The sequence below is a fragment of the Astatotilapia calliptera genome, chromosome 7, assembly GCF_900246225.1.
Source record: "Astatotilapia calliptera chromosome 7, fAstCal1.2, whole genome shotgun sequence".
Taxonomy (NCBI): domain Eukaryota; kingdom Metazoa; phylum Chordata; class Actinopteri; order Cichliformes; family Cichlidae; genus Astatotilapia; species Astatotilapia calliptera.
This window is the reverse complement of record NC_039308.1, coordinates 64,850,047-64,868,065: the sequence shown is the minus strand read 5'-3', so window position 1 is coordinate 64,868,065 and position 18,019 is coordinate 64,850,047. Positions and strand designations below refer to the sequence as shown.

The 18,019-nt window shown below is 42.5% G+C and overlaps 1 protein-coding gene across 26 annotated transcripts in view; it reads right to left on the bottom strand.

The window, feature by feature from the left end:
- Window positions 1–471: 471 nt before the first annotated feature.
- mical3a (microtubule associated monooxygenase, calponin and LIM domain containing 3a) overlaps window positions 472–18,019 on the bottom strand; it is an 80,001-nt gene continuing 62,453 nt past the window's right edge. For 17 of the 26 annotated variants that reach the window (XM_026176603.1, XM_026176607.1, XM_026176601.1 and 14 more), the window contains 11 exons: window positions 15,950–17,990; window positions 15,773–15,870; window positions 15,293–15,469; window positions 13,042–13,092; window positions 12,213–12,320; window positions 11,432–11,525; window positions 10,580–10,630; window positions 9,670–9,720; window positions 3,734–3,833; window positions 2,503–2,576; window positions 472–2,396 (listed from right to left, as the gene is read on the bottom strand). In XM_026176603.1, coding sequence (XP_026032388.1) covers window positions 2,212–2,396; window positions 2,503–2,576; window positions 3,734–3,833; window positions 9,670–9,720; window positions 10,580–10,630; window positions 11,432–11,525; window positions 12,213–12,320; window positions 13,042–13,092; window positions 15,293–15,469; window positions 15,773–15,870; window positions 15,950–17,990 — 3,030 coding nt within the window. In that variant the 3' untranslated portion in view covers window positions 472–2,211. Of the gene's footprint in view, window positions 2,397–2,502; window positions 2,577–3,733; window positions 3,834–6,422; window positions 6,489–9,669; window positions 9,721–10,579; window positions 10,631–11,431; window positions 11,526–12,212; window positions 12,321–13,041; window positions 13,093–15,292; window positions 15,470–15,772; window positions 15,871–15,949; window positions 17,991–18,019 lie in introns of all 26 variants that reach the window. The other 9 variants (XM_026176620.1, XM_026176628.1, XM_026176605.1 and 6 more) reach the window with 8 other exon arrangements.

The window sequence follows — 18,019 nt, the reverse complement described above, 5'->3', positions numbered from 1 at the left end:
TTCTCCCTCATGCAAGTCCCCCAATTTCATGGAAGCGCAGCAAAAAAATATCAGGTAATTTTAAGATGCCTGGGTTCCATCACAGTGCCCGCTACAGCTTCTTTGGCAAGTTAAAAGGCAGGTAGAAGTTAAGATTGAAGTTAAATGCGTTTCAAAATATACAGGAAAAGCACAGATAATACCATATGAACAGTATTCTACTACTTCTTTAAATCTATGCAGTCCCACCACATTATATAGCCTGCCTATTTGCATTTAGGAATTAATTCCTTTCTGCTACTGTACTTTGTGTTCTCGGTAGAAAGCCTCCGCTAATCCTTTATTAAGCCTGGGCTTGTAATGAAAGCAGAGAAAAAGTCACAGTAACATCTCAGGCTGGCTAAGGTGGAATGAAAGGTTTAAAAATAATAATCTCTTGCTCATAACTATAAGACATTCAATTAAAAAGTTTGATTTTAGAGGACAAACACGTAAAAGAACTGCATCGTTTATTGTCGTCTTCAGCATACATCCAACACCCCTATGAATTTTAGCTACATGAAGCATTTACATTACAAGTCGTTTGTCGACAGAGTAGTTTTAAAAATTAGGATTCACTTTCTTTACATATGATACAATTTGCACAGGTTAATAAATATCAATACAATCATGTCAACCTTGGAACACACAATCTAAAACAACAGCCCATAAAATTGTGTAATATTCACAGCTCCAAACAAGTCATAAATATAGCCTCTGACATTTCTACACTGTAAAACAGTGCCCACCTGGATTTGTACAATTGGCAAAGAGGCCTACTAGTCCGCCAAGGATGTCCAACGGATAAACCAAACCAATATTCTCATTCAATGTAGCTTGTGCAGTTCTTTAGGGTCCCATTTATGTGTAGTTTGGGGACCTGCTGTAGAAAAGTGTTGTTTTAAAAAAAGAGCTCCAGTGGAACACACAGATGTGATTATTGGATACCTCAAAAAAATCTAAACAAAAAAAAAAACTTAAGTTTATAGAATGGAAATGAAAAGGCATCTTTTTCAAAGCTAAAGTATTAACACTGCAGTATATAGTTGTGTAGTGTTCTCTCTTCCCCACAGTAAGTCCTCCCATACTAACAACAGTAACATCAGGTCGTTAGTAACATCCCATTGTTAATACAGTCTATCCCGAGGATTGTTTCTACTGTTTAACAAAGCAGGAACCAAAATGTGAACAAATACTTGTAAACGTTAACGGTCAGTGTGATACACAGCCAATGAGAGCTCACAGAGAGGCCCATCATCATCATCAACTCATGTGAAATGCTTAAATATTTGCATCCAAGTCTTCTATGTGCCTGAAGCCATAATTCCTGACATGCAGCGGCATGTATGCGAGATACAAAAGAGATATGCGAGATAATGAGATTCTGGGCACTCTCCTGTGAATACAAATAAAATTAAAACAAAACCATTTTTTTTAACTGTTAAAAGCAAAACATGGTAATAAATACATAAACATGGACATATTTAATGGATTCATAGTGGTGACAGACTCTGCAGGGGGAAAGGAAAGAAAACAACAACAACCCCGGAGCGTTTTATGATGCATTTGTGGTTTCTGAAGGATGCTGATGTGAGTTTGTCACTAGGGAGAAAAAAAGGCAGCTTCAGCAGAGTCCGTTCTACAGTCGGACTGAAAAGAGCGAGCTAGGAGACCTTGCTCTGACATTTAAAACACACCTCTGCAGCACTAAGACCGAGGACCCTCATCTACTGAAAATGGGACTCGATTATACCCCCTCCCATTTTTGTTTTTACAATTCCTGTACATCAGCAGGACCAATCTTCATTCTTCCCTTTAAATAGTGGAGAACAAAGTCTTTAAACGCTCTCCTAACCCCCCGCCACAATTTTCAAGGTTGAGATGTTAAAGTTGTGAATATACACACCACGTCTCCACCCACAGACTGAGACAACAAGCATAACTGCAAAGTGATTAACATGTACTGCCTTTGGGCAGGGGATATGTAAACGCTGCAGACTGCTCCAACATCACAGGCAGCCGTAGTGTACATATTATGTTGTTGGGGTTCTTCACACATTGGCTGCTCTAGGTGTGACAGTTTTAGGCCAAATGCCTGTGTCAAAGTTCAGCAGATATATCCACATCAAAGACGCCCACGTGAGACTGAGACCGCCTACGAGCAGTCGAAAACTTGAAATGATTCCCCTCACATCAAGCCCAGTTGAGGTTAAAGCCTTTAGAGAGCATAACAGCCTCCAGGTCCTTGTCTTCCTCCTTCTCTCGAAGTCTCTGCTCCTCCAGGAGAGCAACCAGGGCATCTCGTTGCTCCACCACTTCCAACATCTCATTCAGGATCTGCTTCTCCTCAGCCAGTTCCTTCTCAGATTTCAGGTGGTCTGAAAGAAGCCCGTGCAAATTTGAAAACAAAGAGACGTTATGCAGATATGAACGCTGGGAGCTCATTTGTATAGCCCGTCAGCTAATTTGCATTCGAGCGTTCACCTTCCACGGCCATCCGTTCCCTGAGTTCCTGCTGCAGTCGGCTCTGTCTGTCCTCCAGCTCCAACTCTCTGGCACTTGGGGACAGAAAGTAAGAAGGGAGACTGGCTAAGTTAGTGTCACTAATGAGCTATAGCTTTCGACATCTACATTATTCATCAGACTATTCATTTATCTATGTAGCATTTCATTAAAGAATATACTATCTGGCTGGAAAAAAAGATGGGCTATTAATCTAAAAGCTTTTGGTAAGCAATGATGAGATGATACTGGATAATTTAAGGGCCAAAATTAAAGCAGTAAAGTTGGTTTTCCTACATTTTTCTAAATGTATTGAAAAAGCGGTCACATATCAGCAGATGAAAAATAAGTGACTTCATAGCAGGGGAATCAACATCACACTCATAATATTACTATTTATAAAAGAAGGAGGTAATAAATCTCTGCTTCTGTCAAGAGAAACATAACTTATAAACCTTAAGAAAGACATTATATTACATATTTAGGCATTTATGATATTACACTTATAAAGTAATCTGACGCTGGAATGCATTTTGATCACCTGGCAACCTTCGGGAAGACTGGCTGCAACTTTTGGTTTCTTTAACCCAACTTAAGGGTAAAAATAAACATTTATGACAACATATGTGCAACTGGACTCATTCACTTTATAGATGCATCTTGTTAACCTATGAAAATGAGATGCTAACTTAGCACACCACCCTCTCATCCATGCACGGTCACTTCTGAAAAGAAGGATCCCTTTAAAACTGTAGTTCCCGAACCAGCTGGTGAGAATACAGTGACGTGGTCTGTTATTTACAAACCTATAATTCTTACTCAGGCTTGATTTGTTTATTATTCTGGTCACTGCTCTGAAGTTTCTCACCAACTACTGAAAACTATCAGAGTCCAAGGAATTCAAGAATCATCGCGATCGATGCTGTCTGGTCATGGCCCTGTTGTATTATCCACTTACTATAAATCACTTTATAAGACGTACCCTTAAAATTAACCACTGAATTCACCTCATCTCAGCCAACTACTGACATTTTCTAAAGATCAGTTTTCCATCTGTACAGTGCACATTAGTGAAATTTGCCACCTACATAAAAAGAAGAAGCTAACATATGAACCAGTGACAACCAAGTTTTGCATCTTGGACATTAAAAGGATCCAATCAGCTAACACATTTGGGGGTTTTTCCAGTGCACCTTTAAAGGGATGTACTTACAATATCATGAGTTCGGACTCGTAGCGGACTAGGGCATTTTTCTCCTGCACCAGCTTGAACCACTCTTGCATTAGTTTAGGATCGTCTTTCTTACCCATACCTGGATGGAAGGAGGAAGCACAGAGCAGCAGTGAGACTCCAGGTGGCTGCGGCACGACACTCATGTCACAGAGACGAGGACTGACACAGGCAATGCAATGACAGCCAAGCCAGGATGTCCTTACAGAGGGATGGTGAGGTGGAAGAATGGATTCGACATCGACGTGATTGGCCGTGCCATACCTAACGATGGCACTGAGAAGGTGAGGAGGAGCTACAGGACTCAAATTTGGCATGTGTGCACATAGAAACACACACAATCCACATACAAACACATACAGACAATACCTGTTGTTGTGAAGCTGAGAGTTTGTGTTACCCAGTTTGGTCCTTTCGACAGACGTAGCTACTTTCTGAGCAACTCCTATATGTTTTTTTGCAAGTGTGAGTAATAATAAAAATCAATAGCTAAGATATTAGAGAGAAATAAATCCAAGGACCTATGGAAATATTTCATCTTCCCCTGTCCACATATTGACCGACCAGCTGAAATGAAATCCTTTCAGATCCTATTCATGCTCAGTGGTTTTATGGGTACAAAATAGGTGTGAATTAGTCTGCAGTCTTTACATATTCAATAAGGTACTGAAGTGTTATAGGAGGACTTATCACTGAGACCAGTAGAGAAGTTCCCTCTATTCATCCTGCCACAGAGACGAGCATATTTAGTGCTGCTGGCATCATGCATTGCAGTCAGAGCGCAGAGCAGCTGCACACTTCTCCTGCAGTCCCACTTGACTATGCAGAGAAGACCAGTGTATGGGGCATGCTTAGGGAAGGTCTGCTGCTGGGGCGATGCACCCTTTCATTTATCTGACTGCAGCAGGTGGAGCCAAGCGGTCTTGATGAAACACCAGAAGGCGAACCTTGATGCAGCGTGACATACTTAGCTGGGGAAGAGGAGGCTCTTGCACAACGAAAAGAAAAAACATTGTACACACATAAATAGCATGGCTGTGGTCTCGGGCACTGGCTGCTGCTAATTGACAGACAAGGGACAGAGAGAGAGGCAGAGGTGGAGGAGAGCTGCTCACACTTAGAGCAATGCAACATGAGAAGACAAAAACACGAAGCCTGATTTACCAGACCTATTCTACAATGGGAGCTTTTCTTCTTCCTTAACTACTTCTGTCTGTTCCACTGACACCACCCTTCAGCCAAGGCTCCCATCACAAAAGAAACAAGGACAAAAACAACATGCCTTTCTTTTTGGGGGGGATTTTTTTCTCTTCACATGGATTGAAAGCTTCACTGACCGAACCACGTGGCCCACTCATTTTTAAGACTTACATAAGGCTGGAATTTTACAACAAATCATCACACCATGCAAGTTTCTTGCTGACAGGCCAGTCAGGTGTCAGGTGGTCATTGCTCAGTTTGAACATTTTATGATTGCATGACATTGTAAAGATTTTAATCAAAGGATAAGCCAGAAAATCCAACCAAAACATGCTGCTGATTAGAGTCACGCTGTGGCTGAGTAGTTACTAAGTTACTGCAGTAGTACTTAGATGGTCTAAACTTTCTACATTATTGTATTAAAATAGGTTGAAAGGTGATTTCTTTATTTAAAAATGAAAAATGCACCACAGTCTTCAATATTCTGTTTTTCTGATATGGCATTTTCTGAAAATGAGCATTACACAGGAAAGACATAATCCATTACGGCTAGCAAAGAGGTATGCTAAGCTAAATCTTGATATTAAATTACTCCCACAGTAAAACACCTGTTCAGGACTTGAGGGACCCCCCTAGTAGGAGCAGAGATGTGTTCTGGTAAACTATCCACAATGATATACAGCGGTCCCTCGTTTATCGCAGGAGTTACGTTCTAAAAATAACCCGTGACAGGTGAAATCCACGAAGTAGCCAACTTTATTTTTTTACAATTATTATAGATGTTTTAAGGCTGTAAAACCCTTCACTACACACTTTATACACTTTTCTGAGACAGGCGTGGACCTTTTCACACTTTTCTCTCTTGTTTAAACTCTCACAGTTCAAACCTTCGTAGAAAAATAAGTCCAGTATTAAAGAAAGAAACCAAAGGCAACCGCGGTTGCCTTTGATGTTGCAAAACGTTTCATCGACATCGTTGCGTTTGTTGGGGAGAAAACAAACATACCGTACGGCACTCCAGAGACACGCTGCTAGCGATCGAAGATTTATGTACATTTGATAAGCTGAACGCGTTCTGTACTGTACAGGAGACACGGCACGAGATTGATTGACAATGGTCTACAGCCAATCAGGACGCAGAAGACAATACGCTGGAAAAAAACAACAAAAAACAAACATGCAAAATTGAACCCAAAAAATCTGTAAAACAGCGAGGCTTCGAAAAGTGCACGGCGTTACAGCGAGGGACCACTGTATACTTCTAACAAAATTATTTTTCCCCAACATCAGCTTCAGCGTGATGAGCTCCTTCATATTCTGGAGAAACCTACTGAGCCTAATGTCACACAAACAGTTAGGAAAAGCTGGGAGGACAAAGGGGGGGGACCAACGACGTAGCCCATTTCTGGAGATCCTTACGCTTGCAGGTAACCTGCCACAACTGGCGGCAGATGCAGCGAGGTTATGTTACCTTCAGGGGAACAGCAGGGGCAGAAGGAGAGCGGTCTTCGGCGAGGCATCCCCACAAAGGGCTCAACTTCCACAAGACAGAGGGGAAAGAGCGTGAGGGAGTGACGCAGGTGGGCACATTAGGAGGGGGAGGTAAGAAACAGTAAGAATGGAGGAAATGATGTGGGAGGAAAAAAAAAAAACAGACATGACAGAGGCAAAGAGAAGAGGACAAAGAGGGTGCAGGAGGAAGGGGAAGGAGAGGTTTGAGGTGAGGAAGAAAATATCAAAGAGAAAAATCAACAGGGGACAGGAGCACTGCGATAGGGAGCAGACAAATCACCTAGAGAGAGGAGGTGGGAAGAGATCAGCTGTGTGGTGTGAGAAATGAAAAATATGGGATAAAATAAGAACAGAAAACAAGAGGGGGGAAACCTAGAGCATAGAAGAGAAAATAATCCTGTTTGATCTTGCAAGTGTAGTTCTTCTCATGATCTTTCAATTAGGTAAAAGCACCCTATATCTGTGCGCTACACACCACGCACATAGCCAGTGGTTATATATAAATGATTTATTCCCATTATAAACCCCATTACTGCTCATAAATCCATCCCACTCGCAGACGCAGATAATGGCTTCATCTTTAAAGTGCTGCTTCTTGTACACGCTACATGTTTAGACCACCCTGCGTAATTTGTTGCCGGTTTGGCGACTTCTGAAGTTTAGCTTCTTCTCAAGTGCAAATTAGGATTTTTTTCTTCTTATTATTTGCATCCACTAAAAAGATTTTCTCAAAACGTAAGATTACAGATAGGCGTTTATTAAGTAACTTCCACTAAAATATAGACTAGAAAATATGTGTAATGTAAGGCACATTTCACTTAAAATGGAGCAAATATGCAGGATCTTCTATAGTAAGGGCTCATACTCGAGTAAAAAAAAAAGATTTTTCAGGTTGGAAGGTGAGGAGGCGTGAGAATGAAATGCTCAATACGTGCTACAAGGGACTATCACAGAAAAGAAGGAAAAATTGCAACTTAAAAAGACTGAGGCCCTAATAAAATGTTTATGGCTTCCCCAAATCATCCAAATGTGCTTATGGATTGTGTCGTTTGTTCAATGAATCTTCATCTATGCTCATAATTATTAAAGTTGATTATTACATTTCTAAGTAAAGTTAATAAAAATAGCAGAAAGAAGAAGGGGGAAATTACCTGGCTTTAATATTAGATTTTTCCTCTTTTGTTTTTTCCTTGCAGGTCTCATCTGCTAGCACAAACCGTATAAGCCACTATTCAGTGTAAGCGCCACAGTTCTTCATCACCCACCAAACACGATAAGCAGGACGGAGGACTAATGGAAAATTATCAGGAAGCTAAAAGCGTTTTTTGTGACACATCCAGCCCAAAACATTCAACAAACCCAAAACAGTTTCAGGTTCATACATTTGAATTAGCTCAGAAAGAACAAATAAAACCAGCTGGATTGGAAGTGATGGAACACCATGCCTCCTGTTAGACTTCTGGGCAACCAATTAGAAGGGGAAACTCGGACGCTTGCAGAGTGACCTTTGTGCCAAAACAAAATGACTCTGCACAATCTTCTTTTTGATGAGTGCCGACAACCAGCGACACAAAAGCACAGAGAAGCCCTGCATAAAGAAATGCTCATTTTTCTCCCTCGTGCTGAGAAACTCCATTTATGCTAAATAACTAAAAATCAAACACGTGTTTCTCACAAACCAAATTCACAGCAGACGTGAGGTGAAAAAGATGCATTCCTCTCATACTCGAGTCTAAAGGAGAACAGTGGACACGACGAGACGTTTCAGCCAGACACAGTCAACGGGTTAAACAGTTTTCCAGCAGCAGCTTATACACAGCGGCTAATGTTTTAAGATTACAGCACTACCCATTAGTGCACACACACATACACACACACACAAACACTTTGGGGAGTTATGCAACTGAGCAGGTATGAGAAAGATTGCTGGGACTACAGTGCAGAACTACAGCAGGACAGAGTTCTGAGGCGAAGCTAAGAGCCAGGCTAGGAGTTTAGTATTAGTCAAACCAGGGTGGGTCACAGGTTACACATGTGTGTGGTCGGCAGGTGTCCGAGGTTTGTCCATCTTCCATCACACTCTAGCTCCAATGTGCAAGATCGGAACATGACTAGATGAGATGAGTTGACTCAAAAGTGTCACAAACGCGATATCTTTAGATGTAATGTGACAGTTGACAATAAAAACACAGAAATAAGACACAGATTTATTTATTTTTTAATATCTTTCTTGAAATACAAGGCTGGGATTTCTTTTCTCTTATTGTTAAAATTAGGAAAGCCAAAGCTCTTTCAGTTCATCTACAAACTGCGTTGCTTCAAACATGTTTTCCTTCCAGCTAATGGTGTAAAAGAGGACAACTGACAAAGATCGATTTAGAAATTTGCACTAGAAATGAAAATAGAGACCCTGTGCATGCAATATTACGAATCTCACATGTACCAATTAAAAAAAGAGATGATTTACTGAAAAAAGGTCATTAGTTTAAAACAAATACAGACATTAATCTGTTTTACAGTTGTCCTGTATGTCTCCCATAAAAATAACACTGAATATATCGATGTAGGAATATGAGAAGACAGCAGGATCAGTGCATTGGTGGTTTTGGTCTTCTCATGAACAGAATATTCAACGTTCCCAGCCTTTAAGTAGAACTCTGTACTTTTCTCGGTTCCCCATCTCAGCTGGCCTGCTGCTACTCGCCAGGATTTTATTTGATGAACAGTATATTATTCTATCTGCTAAATTAAACGTTTTAATGAATATGCAACAGAAGACCAGAACTTTAATGTGCAGCAAAAGCATGAATGCATACTGCTGCTCTAATATCACTCTTTGCATTGCGTCGCCGTTTGCACCAAACAGTCTACGTGCAGCAGAGTGACAAATAAAAGTTACTTATTAATTCGTTCATTCATCATTCATAAGTTTATAGAGATCAAAGACAATCTTAAGAGAACAGCACGAGGCCAAGTGTCTGATCTCCGTTTGATGTAAAGAGTGTCTGAACTACAAACCCAGTAAAGGAGAAAGCGAGGGGAGGGAGGGAGGGTAAAGGAGCAGAGAGCATCGCAGTGGCTTAAAGCCAGCCAGCCAATCACGGCGGATATGAGGGGTACAAAGCTCAAGTAGTAACAGGGAGGAGGAAGGACAGATTGGGTTAGCCATTAGGTTAGTTTTAAAGCGACAGATGTGAAATACATACCGCCCAGATGCAAGTCCAGGATTTCACTGTAATTAGAATCTCCCCAATAGTCTACAACGACAGGGATATATTAGAGATAGGAGTTACTTAACACAGCCCCAAACTAGGCACACAAACACGCACACACTGAAATCTCCAACAAAAGCAAGTCATGCATGTTCTCTGAAACATACAGACACACACAGAGTCCATCAGTACTCACCACAATTCAAATGCAGTCATTTTGTGCAACAGAATATTTCCAATGATGATAATAAAAGACTGCTGCATAGATTTGGTGTGTTGCCGTTTGCTGGGCTATTCTGCATATTTGCTCCGTTTTGTGTGTGTGTGTGTGTGTGTGTGTGTGTGTGTGTGTCGACGTGTTGAGGAAATTGCTTCATTTTTATGTGTATTGATTTGAGCAGAAAAGAAGAACTAGCAGATAAGCTGTTGTGCATTCTGAAAGCAGCAAAAAAATAAGTAAATTGAAAAAAAGATAAGACAAGATCTCAAGAAATATCTGTATCAAGTCATCCAACCACAGCAAATATTTGCAGAAATGATTCCAATAACAAAGTTGTCGGGCTGCAAACCAATCCGAATTTGATTTCTTACATTCTGATTGCATTTAGGAAATCTAACGTGATCCGAGTATTGACTGGAGAGGCGGTGAGAGAGACGAAACACATCCAGAATGAGCAGACACCAATCTATGTCGGGGAGGGGGACACACGCATTCTCCTCGTTTGCATGCAGCTTGGACTGATGATGGCAGACACGTTATGAACGAACACATATCGACATGTTCGGAGATGGAGAACTGTTGCAGTGTGTCACCACAGATGGACCCTACGTAACAGTTTCATGTGTGGTTAATTAAAAGGAAAGGGAGAAAAAAAATTAAGAAAACTACAGTAAAATCTAATACCTGATCTTCTTTTGTGCTGTTTGGGTAATGTACAAGTACCTTTATACAATCCTTTAAGAGAGTAGAGTATTAACACGTTAAAACATACTCAAACAGCAAACTGGATAAACAGCCGATGGTAAAGTAAAACAGTCATTTGGTCGGCGAGAAAAGGGACCGACTGAAATTAATGCTCCGCGTGTCTAGATGCATGCATTTGCATGATTAAAGTTTTCATTTCATTCCATTAACTTCACCATAAAGTGCACTAGGCTGGAATATCATTTCAGTGCTGCAAAGTCTACCTTCGTACTTTATCCTCATGCAAATCTACATCATGTAAATATTATATTATTACTACTGAGCACAATTCATGCTTAGAAAAAAATTGTGCTGCTCTCAAAGAAATTATTTATTTCTCATTTCGGAAGTATATCGTCTGTGATAGTCCCTTGTCAGAAACAATTCGGGATTATTACTTTGGAGAAATAAATGTGTTTTTCCTGCATACGAAATCATGTGCTGAATTATGCTTCGGCACAAGTGAATAAATGGTAAACGCACACAGTGATTTCAGCACAATCAAATGAGCGCAGAGGGACAGGTTTGCTGAGTTACGTAACCCTGACGGTTGTTATTACTATTCCCTTTGGAGCTCTAGAAAACTCTGAACTCATATCGTGTAAAGATAAAACGCGGCCTCTGGTGAGCAGCTTTCATGACCAAGATCTTACGTCAAATTTATGGCAAAGTACTTGTAAAACATTAACAAGTGAGGTGTCTAATACGCGATATTAAAAATGCACGCGCACATAGGAAGCCAAACTGAATGAAAAAAATCGATATATGCAAGTATGACTGACGAGGAATTACCTGCTTCTCCTCTCAAAGCTTTCTCCACAGCTACGCCCCTCTCTTCCAGCTGCCTCTGCTTCTCCTCCACCTGCTCCAACTGCCTCTGGATGATCTGAGGAGACGATCAGCAGCAGAGGCACATCAGTATCATAAATGCACAGGGTGATAACTAACTACCAGTAATTAGAAATCCCCCCTAAACTCCCACAGGGAACACTCAGTCGATGCGGCTGTTTACTCTGTTGAAATGTCAGAAGTGGCAACGACAACTATATTTAACGCCTGCAGCCACACAGGACATTTGTATTAATTTGTCAAAAACCCCAAGAAAACGTGCAGATTTCAGTCGCTTGTCATCTTCTCTGTGTCTTGATTTGAAGTTGTTTTTTTGTTTTAATTTGAAACTTTTGATGCTTTATAGCACACAAATTGTGTGAAAAGGTTTTTTCCCCCCTCTCGAATCTCCTGTAACAGCTTCTGTCAGGTCTTGGGTTTATCTGTGCCACACAGAATTGGGAGCTGAAATAGAAGAAGTCCTGTGGGGTCCTGCAAATAGCCAGTAAAGGGAAGCAAAACTGAGGCCAGCAAATGACAGCTCCAGGAGAAAAGAGAGCTTAGTGCTGAGTCAGGGGAACGGGAGTCTGACTGCAGTTACAACATCAATCACCATGGATGAATCTGGCCTCAGTTCAAAACATTAGGAGTGACCAAATGGTAAAAAGCACCAGGGGAAGAATGCAGGAAACTGAATTCCCAAATTATATTAGGAAAGCAGTCTTTAAAAGAAGAAAGGACAAACCTGGGCTCTGTGGAGCCGCTTCAGTTCCTCCTGCTTGGCCTGTCGTCGTGCAGCTTTTTGGACTCGACGCGTCAGCTTGGCATTAAGCTCTTCCTCCGTGTAGGTTTTCTGTGTGGAATAACAAAACGTAAATCAGAAAAGTCGCATCCACAAGGTCCTAATGTGTGTAGGTGGCTCCATGAGGTGCTGAGCACTCAGACAAGCTGAGGAGGGGAACTTTCTGGATCTTCTAACAGGGCGAGGAGATAACAGGAAAGTGGCTAATGCTATTTAAAGCTTCATCGGTCATCTACGGGACTCTCGGGGGCTAGAAAAGTTATGCTTGCATAAAACACAGTGTGAAACATACTTCATATAAACTTTCCTGCAAGCTCTGTTATAATCCTCCACAATAGATAATACATATGTGAGAAAAAACAGAGATGTTTCCGCTGTAAGCTGACATGGATGAGCATTTAAGCTAGCGCAAAACGGCAGAAAGAGAAAACATGAATGAAAACATGTGAAAAGGTCCTCCAGTAGCCAGACTGGAGTAAATACAGAGCCGCAGTGACAGATTAATCTCATAACAGCCTGGGGTGTCAACAGATGCAGAGGTATCACGGTGACCAGAAAAGAGAGCGCTATTGGAAACGTCGTGTTATAACAGAGTGGATATTCAGCAGTCAGTGAGCGAGCGTTGCTGTCCAACTGTCGCATGCATCCAGACAGAACAACGATTAGCTTTAGGCCAGGCCTACGCAGGGTGTTATGAAAGTAAACTGGCACGTGTGCAGGAAGACGAGACGGGGTGCAGGAGGGTTATCAGCGGGAATGTATGTAATACTACCTTTGTGGCATACGATCTCTTGAACGCCAGTGCGTGAGGGACATAAACAGACTTGGGGCAGACGAAACATAAAAGGGAGGAAACAAACATGATACAGATGATATGATTAAATGGGTTAATGATTATGTTAAATAAACAAAAGTAAAATAAACAGAACAGTGAGTCACAGTCTAGTTGGTACAATCAAAACAGGCAACGTTAATATCACAAAAAAGACAAGGTGGAATGAAATAGTTAAAGATCTACATTAACTACAAAATTGTGACACTAACCAAGAAACTCAAGTGTAAAATGTTTTATGATGAGATGTTGTGTCCAATACTACAACTATGACGCTTGTGTCTTGTCTAGTATTCACAGATCTGAAAGGGATGGGGACAAAAAAAAAAAGAGACTACTCTATAGATTTCTCAGGGGCTCTCACTGACTCACACATGGCTGAGAGGCATGATACAACTTAAAACTCCTGTTACTGTAGCCGTATGAAGTGAATAATTCAGATCAATAATCGTTACAAAGAAGAAAACGACATTCATCAAACGACAACGAGCCACAACATCAAAACCACAGACGGGTGAAGCGGTTAGCACCGCGGCATAGACACCATGATGCAAAGCAATGTCCTGCAGGTTTTAGATCTCACCCTGGGTCAACACACCTGAATCAAATGATTAGTTCATTACCAGGCCTCTGGAGAACATCAAGACATGTTGAGGAGGTCTTTTAGCCATTTAAATCAGCTGTGATGGATCAAGGATACATCTAAAACTTTTCCATGGCTGTATCCCAATTCAGGGTCTGCAGCCTTAAAGGCCGCATTTTATGGCCGATTACGTCACAGTGACGTGGCAAAGGATTTCCCAATTCGAAGGCTGCTTGAAATGCGGCCCTCAGATGCGTCCTTCATTTCCCTGAATTTTAAGGCTGTGGCGGTGTAGACTTCGTGGCCCAACATATCCCAGAATGCATAGCGCGGCGGTGGGTGTGGATAATTTTGCCGAAGAAAAAAAAAACGGCGGATGAGGGGCGCCCGAAGAGTAAACTTTAAGTACTGAATATTATGTCACTTATTTATGTGCAAATGTTTAATAACGAAGAACATTAAACATTCCTGTTGGTCACATGTCGACAAAGTTATGTGACGTTAGTGACGTTTGTACTAACTTGGTTTTAAAGCCTTTACTTTAAAATATACGCCGTTCAATAGCTGAGCTTAATCCTACAGAGAATAATCAAAGCTCGTGTAGAAACAAACAAATGAACAAAAGATTTTCTCCTTCATCTCTGTCAAACAAAGCTGTATGAAACGTTTCCAGCTGTTAGTATCATGGTTGCTAGGCAACCTGGGCAGCGCAACAGACCGTCCCATTACACAAGCCTCGCACTTCCGGCCTTACGCGGCCCTTGAGGATCGTTGAGGCTGCGTACTTTAAGGCTGCAGATCCTGAATTGGGATACAGCCCATCAAGACATGTTGAGCAGATCATTTAGCCTTTAGATCAGCTGTGTTGGATCAAGGATGCATCTAAAACCTGCAGGACACCGGCCCTGAGGTCTGGTGTCCTGAAACTTTTCCATGTGTCCTGGTTGCAACACACCTGAATACATTTCGTAGGTCATTAGCAAGACTAGCCACGCCCTGAGTGGGGGAAAATCGACGCAGGTGTCCACAGGCTTTAGTGTTGTGGCTGATTTATGTACACGTTTCCAAAATATACACAAACAAAAGAGAATAGGAGTACATCTGAGCTTCATGCCTCTGGCCCTGAGCACGATTCTATCTATTTAAAACCACCAGAAACACACACAGACTCGGCAGCAGTGGCAAATATAATGCTGAATTTCAGCCATAAATGCAATGAGTGCAAATGGATTCCAATAAAAGAGCTCATGTTCTAAAATTTAAGGACTTGTTCCAAATATGTGCATAGTTCCAACGCCATTTATGCGTTCAGGATATTGAATTATTACGATCTTTTAAAGAATTCACTTGTCCAGACCTTGAAAATATTTTTATCATAATTTGTTCTGAGACCTCCCAAGGTCAAAAAAATATATATACACATTATTTTATTCCAATAACTCTTTAAAAAGAGATGAAATAATAGCAAAGATTTATCTGGGGTTTGCTTGCAAAGCCACCGACACATTATATGAACTTTAACTAAAAGATTGGTGATGCTAAATGGCATTATTCAGAAAGATGACACTTTCTGAAATTCAAAATTATGTAACCCCTGCTGCACAATACCTCCTCGTCGTCTTTCTCCATTTCTCGCTTAACCTCCTTCTCCTGTCCCCTTTTTTTATGCCTCTCTTTCACCCCCCTTTTTTCCTTCAACTCCCTCCTCCTCTCCTTTTCCAGTGTCTCTTCCTTTATTGCCTCCTTCTGCATGCCTGATACTAGGTCAAAGATGTCCACATGCCTCTAGGAGTGGAAGAGATTATATAAAGAAAAACATTTTCGAGAGGAAGCAAAACAGAAACTGGTACAGCGGATGTCGTGATGATATGTATAGCCTTGCAAAGCCAGACTGCACGAGTTTCATTCACAACAGTTTGATTTTAAGTTGTGATTTACATCTAATGAGATGAACCTGCATGAGTAAAATTCATTCAAGAAAGGTCCAAAAAGGCGGTTTTAAGGACCCCAGGCAACTCCGGTTGGCGTTGCAAGCCTGTGCATGCATGAATCCCTAATGACAACCACGTGACATTTGTATTTGCTCACATCTGCTTTGGACTTCTGGGAGGATCTTTCCAGAACATCGTCACAGGACAGGTCGGAATCTTCGGAGAAACTCAGGTTTCTCCGAGTTTTCAAGTCTACTTCAAACGACAAGCAAAGACAACAATCAGCAATCAATAATTTCATAACATGAAATGAGCTTTGGAAGAATAGTCTTACCTGAAGATCTCCCAAGAGGTGATGTCCTTCTCTTCCCAGAGTCCTGAGTAGTGGAGCTGGACGACGGTGTACTCGGGCACGACTTATCATCCTTCTTCTTCTTGTCCTTCTTGTACCCTGAGAAGACAGCCTTCCACAGAGACTTGTGTTTTGGAGGCGTCTCATCTGCGCCCGAGAGCCTGCTGCTGTCGTTCTTGGCTTTTTTCTCCTTCTTGTTTTTCCGCGGGGAGAAGAGGGAGCTTCGTTTCTTACTTTTACTTGTAGAGGAGCCGTCTGACGAAGCCACCGAGCTGTCCAGGCTCTTGTTACTGCTAAAGAAACGCTCCGACAGGGCCTCGGACTTCTTTGACTCTAAAGCTTTCACAGCTGATGTCTTTGGAGATGCAGCTGACTTTTTACTTTTTCCAACAGTGTCTGGTGTTACATTCCAGGCCACTTTAGGTGAGGCGCCCTTTTCCCCATCGGACTCTTTCATTTTGCTCAACTGTTTGGCCATAGCTTCTTTTAGAGCCGGGCTCTTGACAGATTTTTCTCTGGCCCTTATCCTCTCCTCTGCAATCTCCCTGGCTTCTGGAGAGAACTGAGTTGCCCTCTGGGTCTTAGAGACTGGGTTGACTGGGATATTGGGTTTACCATTTTCCATTGCTAGTGCCAAATGAAGGGGAGGTTTTTCCCTGCTCAGCTTGCTCGTGGGCGGAGTGTAATACCTGTTCATGCTTGTGTCTGGTGTCCGGTCGTCGTAGCTCTCCTCCACATCGTCAGCAAAAGGAATCTCCTCCACAGTCTCCACAAATGACTTCCTCGTCTCCTGCGGCCGTGGCTTCTCCCTCTTCTTCTCCCTCATCACGACCACCGGGGTTGTTTCTGGAGCTGCCTGAGGTGAGGAGACCTTCCTGGGTGCTGGTTTGGGCACAGATACGGGGCTCAGCTGGGTCCTGGGTGCAGGAACAGGGGTAGTGGCTTTTGCTGGCTCTTTGGCATGCTCAGATGGAAGTTTTTCTGTTCCGTTGGTCCAGGACACCTGGTGTCTCTGCTGCCTGAGCACGGCTGGAGACTGATTAGCAGGCACGGGTGGTGGCGGACTGGAAGGTGGTGTCAGCATAGCCGAGTCGGACGTGTTATAGCTGTCACTGTTTACCGTCTGGCTTGTGGCCACACTTCCATTCAAGCCCAAGCCTGAGCTGCTGCTGATGTCTCTTTTATCAGAGCCATCGCTCTTGGGCTCAACAGGAGCGATAGGAGTAATGACCTGACCCTCGAGAGTGATGTTGAGTCTGCGAATGACAGCCCGGCCAGTGAAGGCAGGCTTCTGTTCCCCGGACACGTCTGCTGTTTGTGTCTTAGCGAAGTTGGAGTCCTGAGGTGGAGTCTTAACAACACTCCTTTCTAAGATTTTACTACTGCGGTCCAAAGGAGTCAGACCGAGGCTCTTTCTTATCTCAGCACTCTTCAACCAGAACTCCTCAATGATATCCGTCTTTTTAGACGGCGTCTCTTCTGTTGAGGAATTTGAAGGCTCTGGCGTGGCCATGTTGGTTTTAGCCAAGGGCGTTGAAGTGACTGCGGGGACGGGCTGAGTTCTGACGGGAGAATCAGAGGTGAGGGGTGATGAGGGTTCATGGCAGGGCAGCGGCTGGGCACAGATCGGGGAGAGGGGGTTTCCTGTGAGAGGGCAAATGGAGCGGTGAGGAAAGACGGGAGATTTAGGTCCTTCAGTTTCGGGCAGGGGTGTAGGCTGGGAGCAAATTGGTGAGCTCACTGGTGACTTGAGAGGTGACTCACTGGGTGGCTGTAGTGGAGAGGCAGCAGGTGGTTTGGTGGGTGAAAGAGGAGGAGATGAAGCAGAAGTTGGGGTTTTAACTGGTGTAGAAGCAGCAGCATTAGTAGGTGAGGGAACAGGAGACAACTGCTGGACAGGAGCAGGTGAAGGGCACAGCGGGCTCCTGGAAGTTGGAGATGGAGTCATCTTTTCTGGCTTTGTTTCCTCAGGTATGAAAGGATCAGGAAAAAAGCGGAGACCAGGAGATTTTACGGGACTTATCTACAAAACAAAACAAACAACAGAGGAGT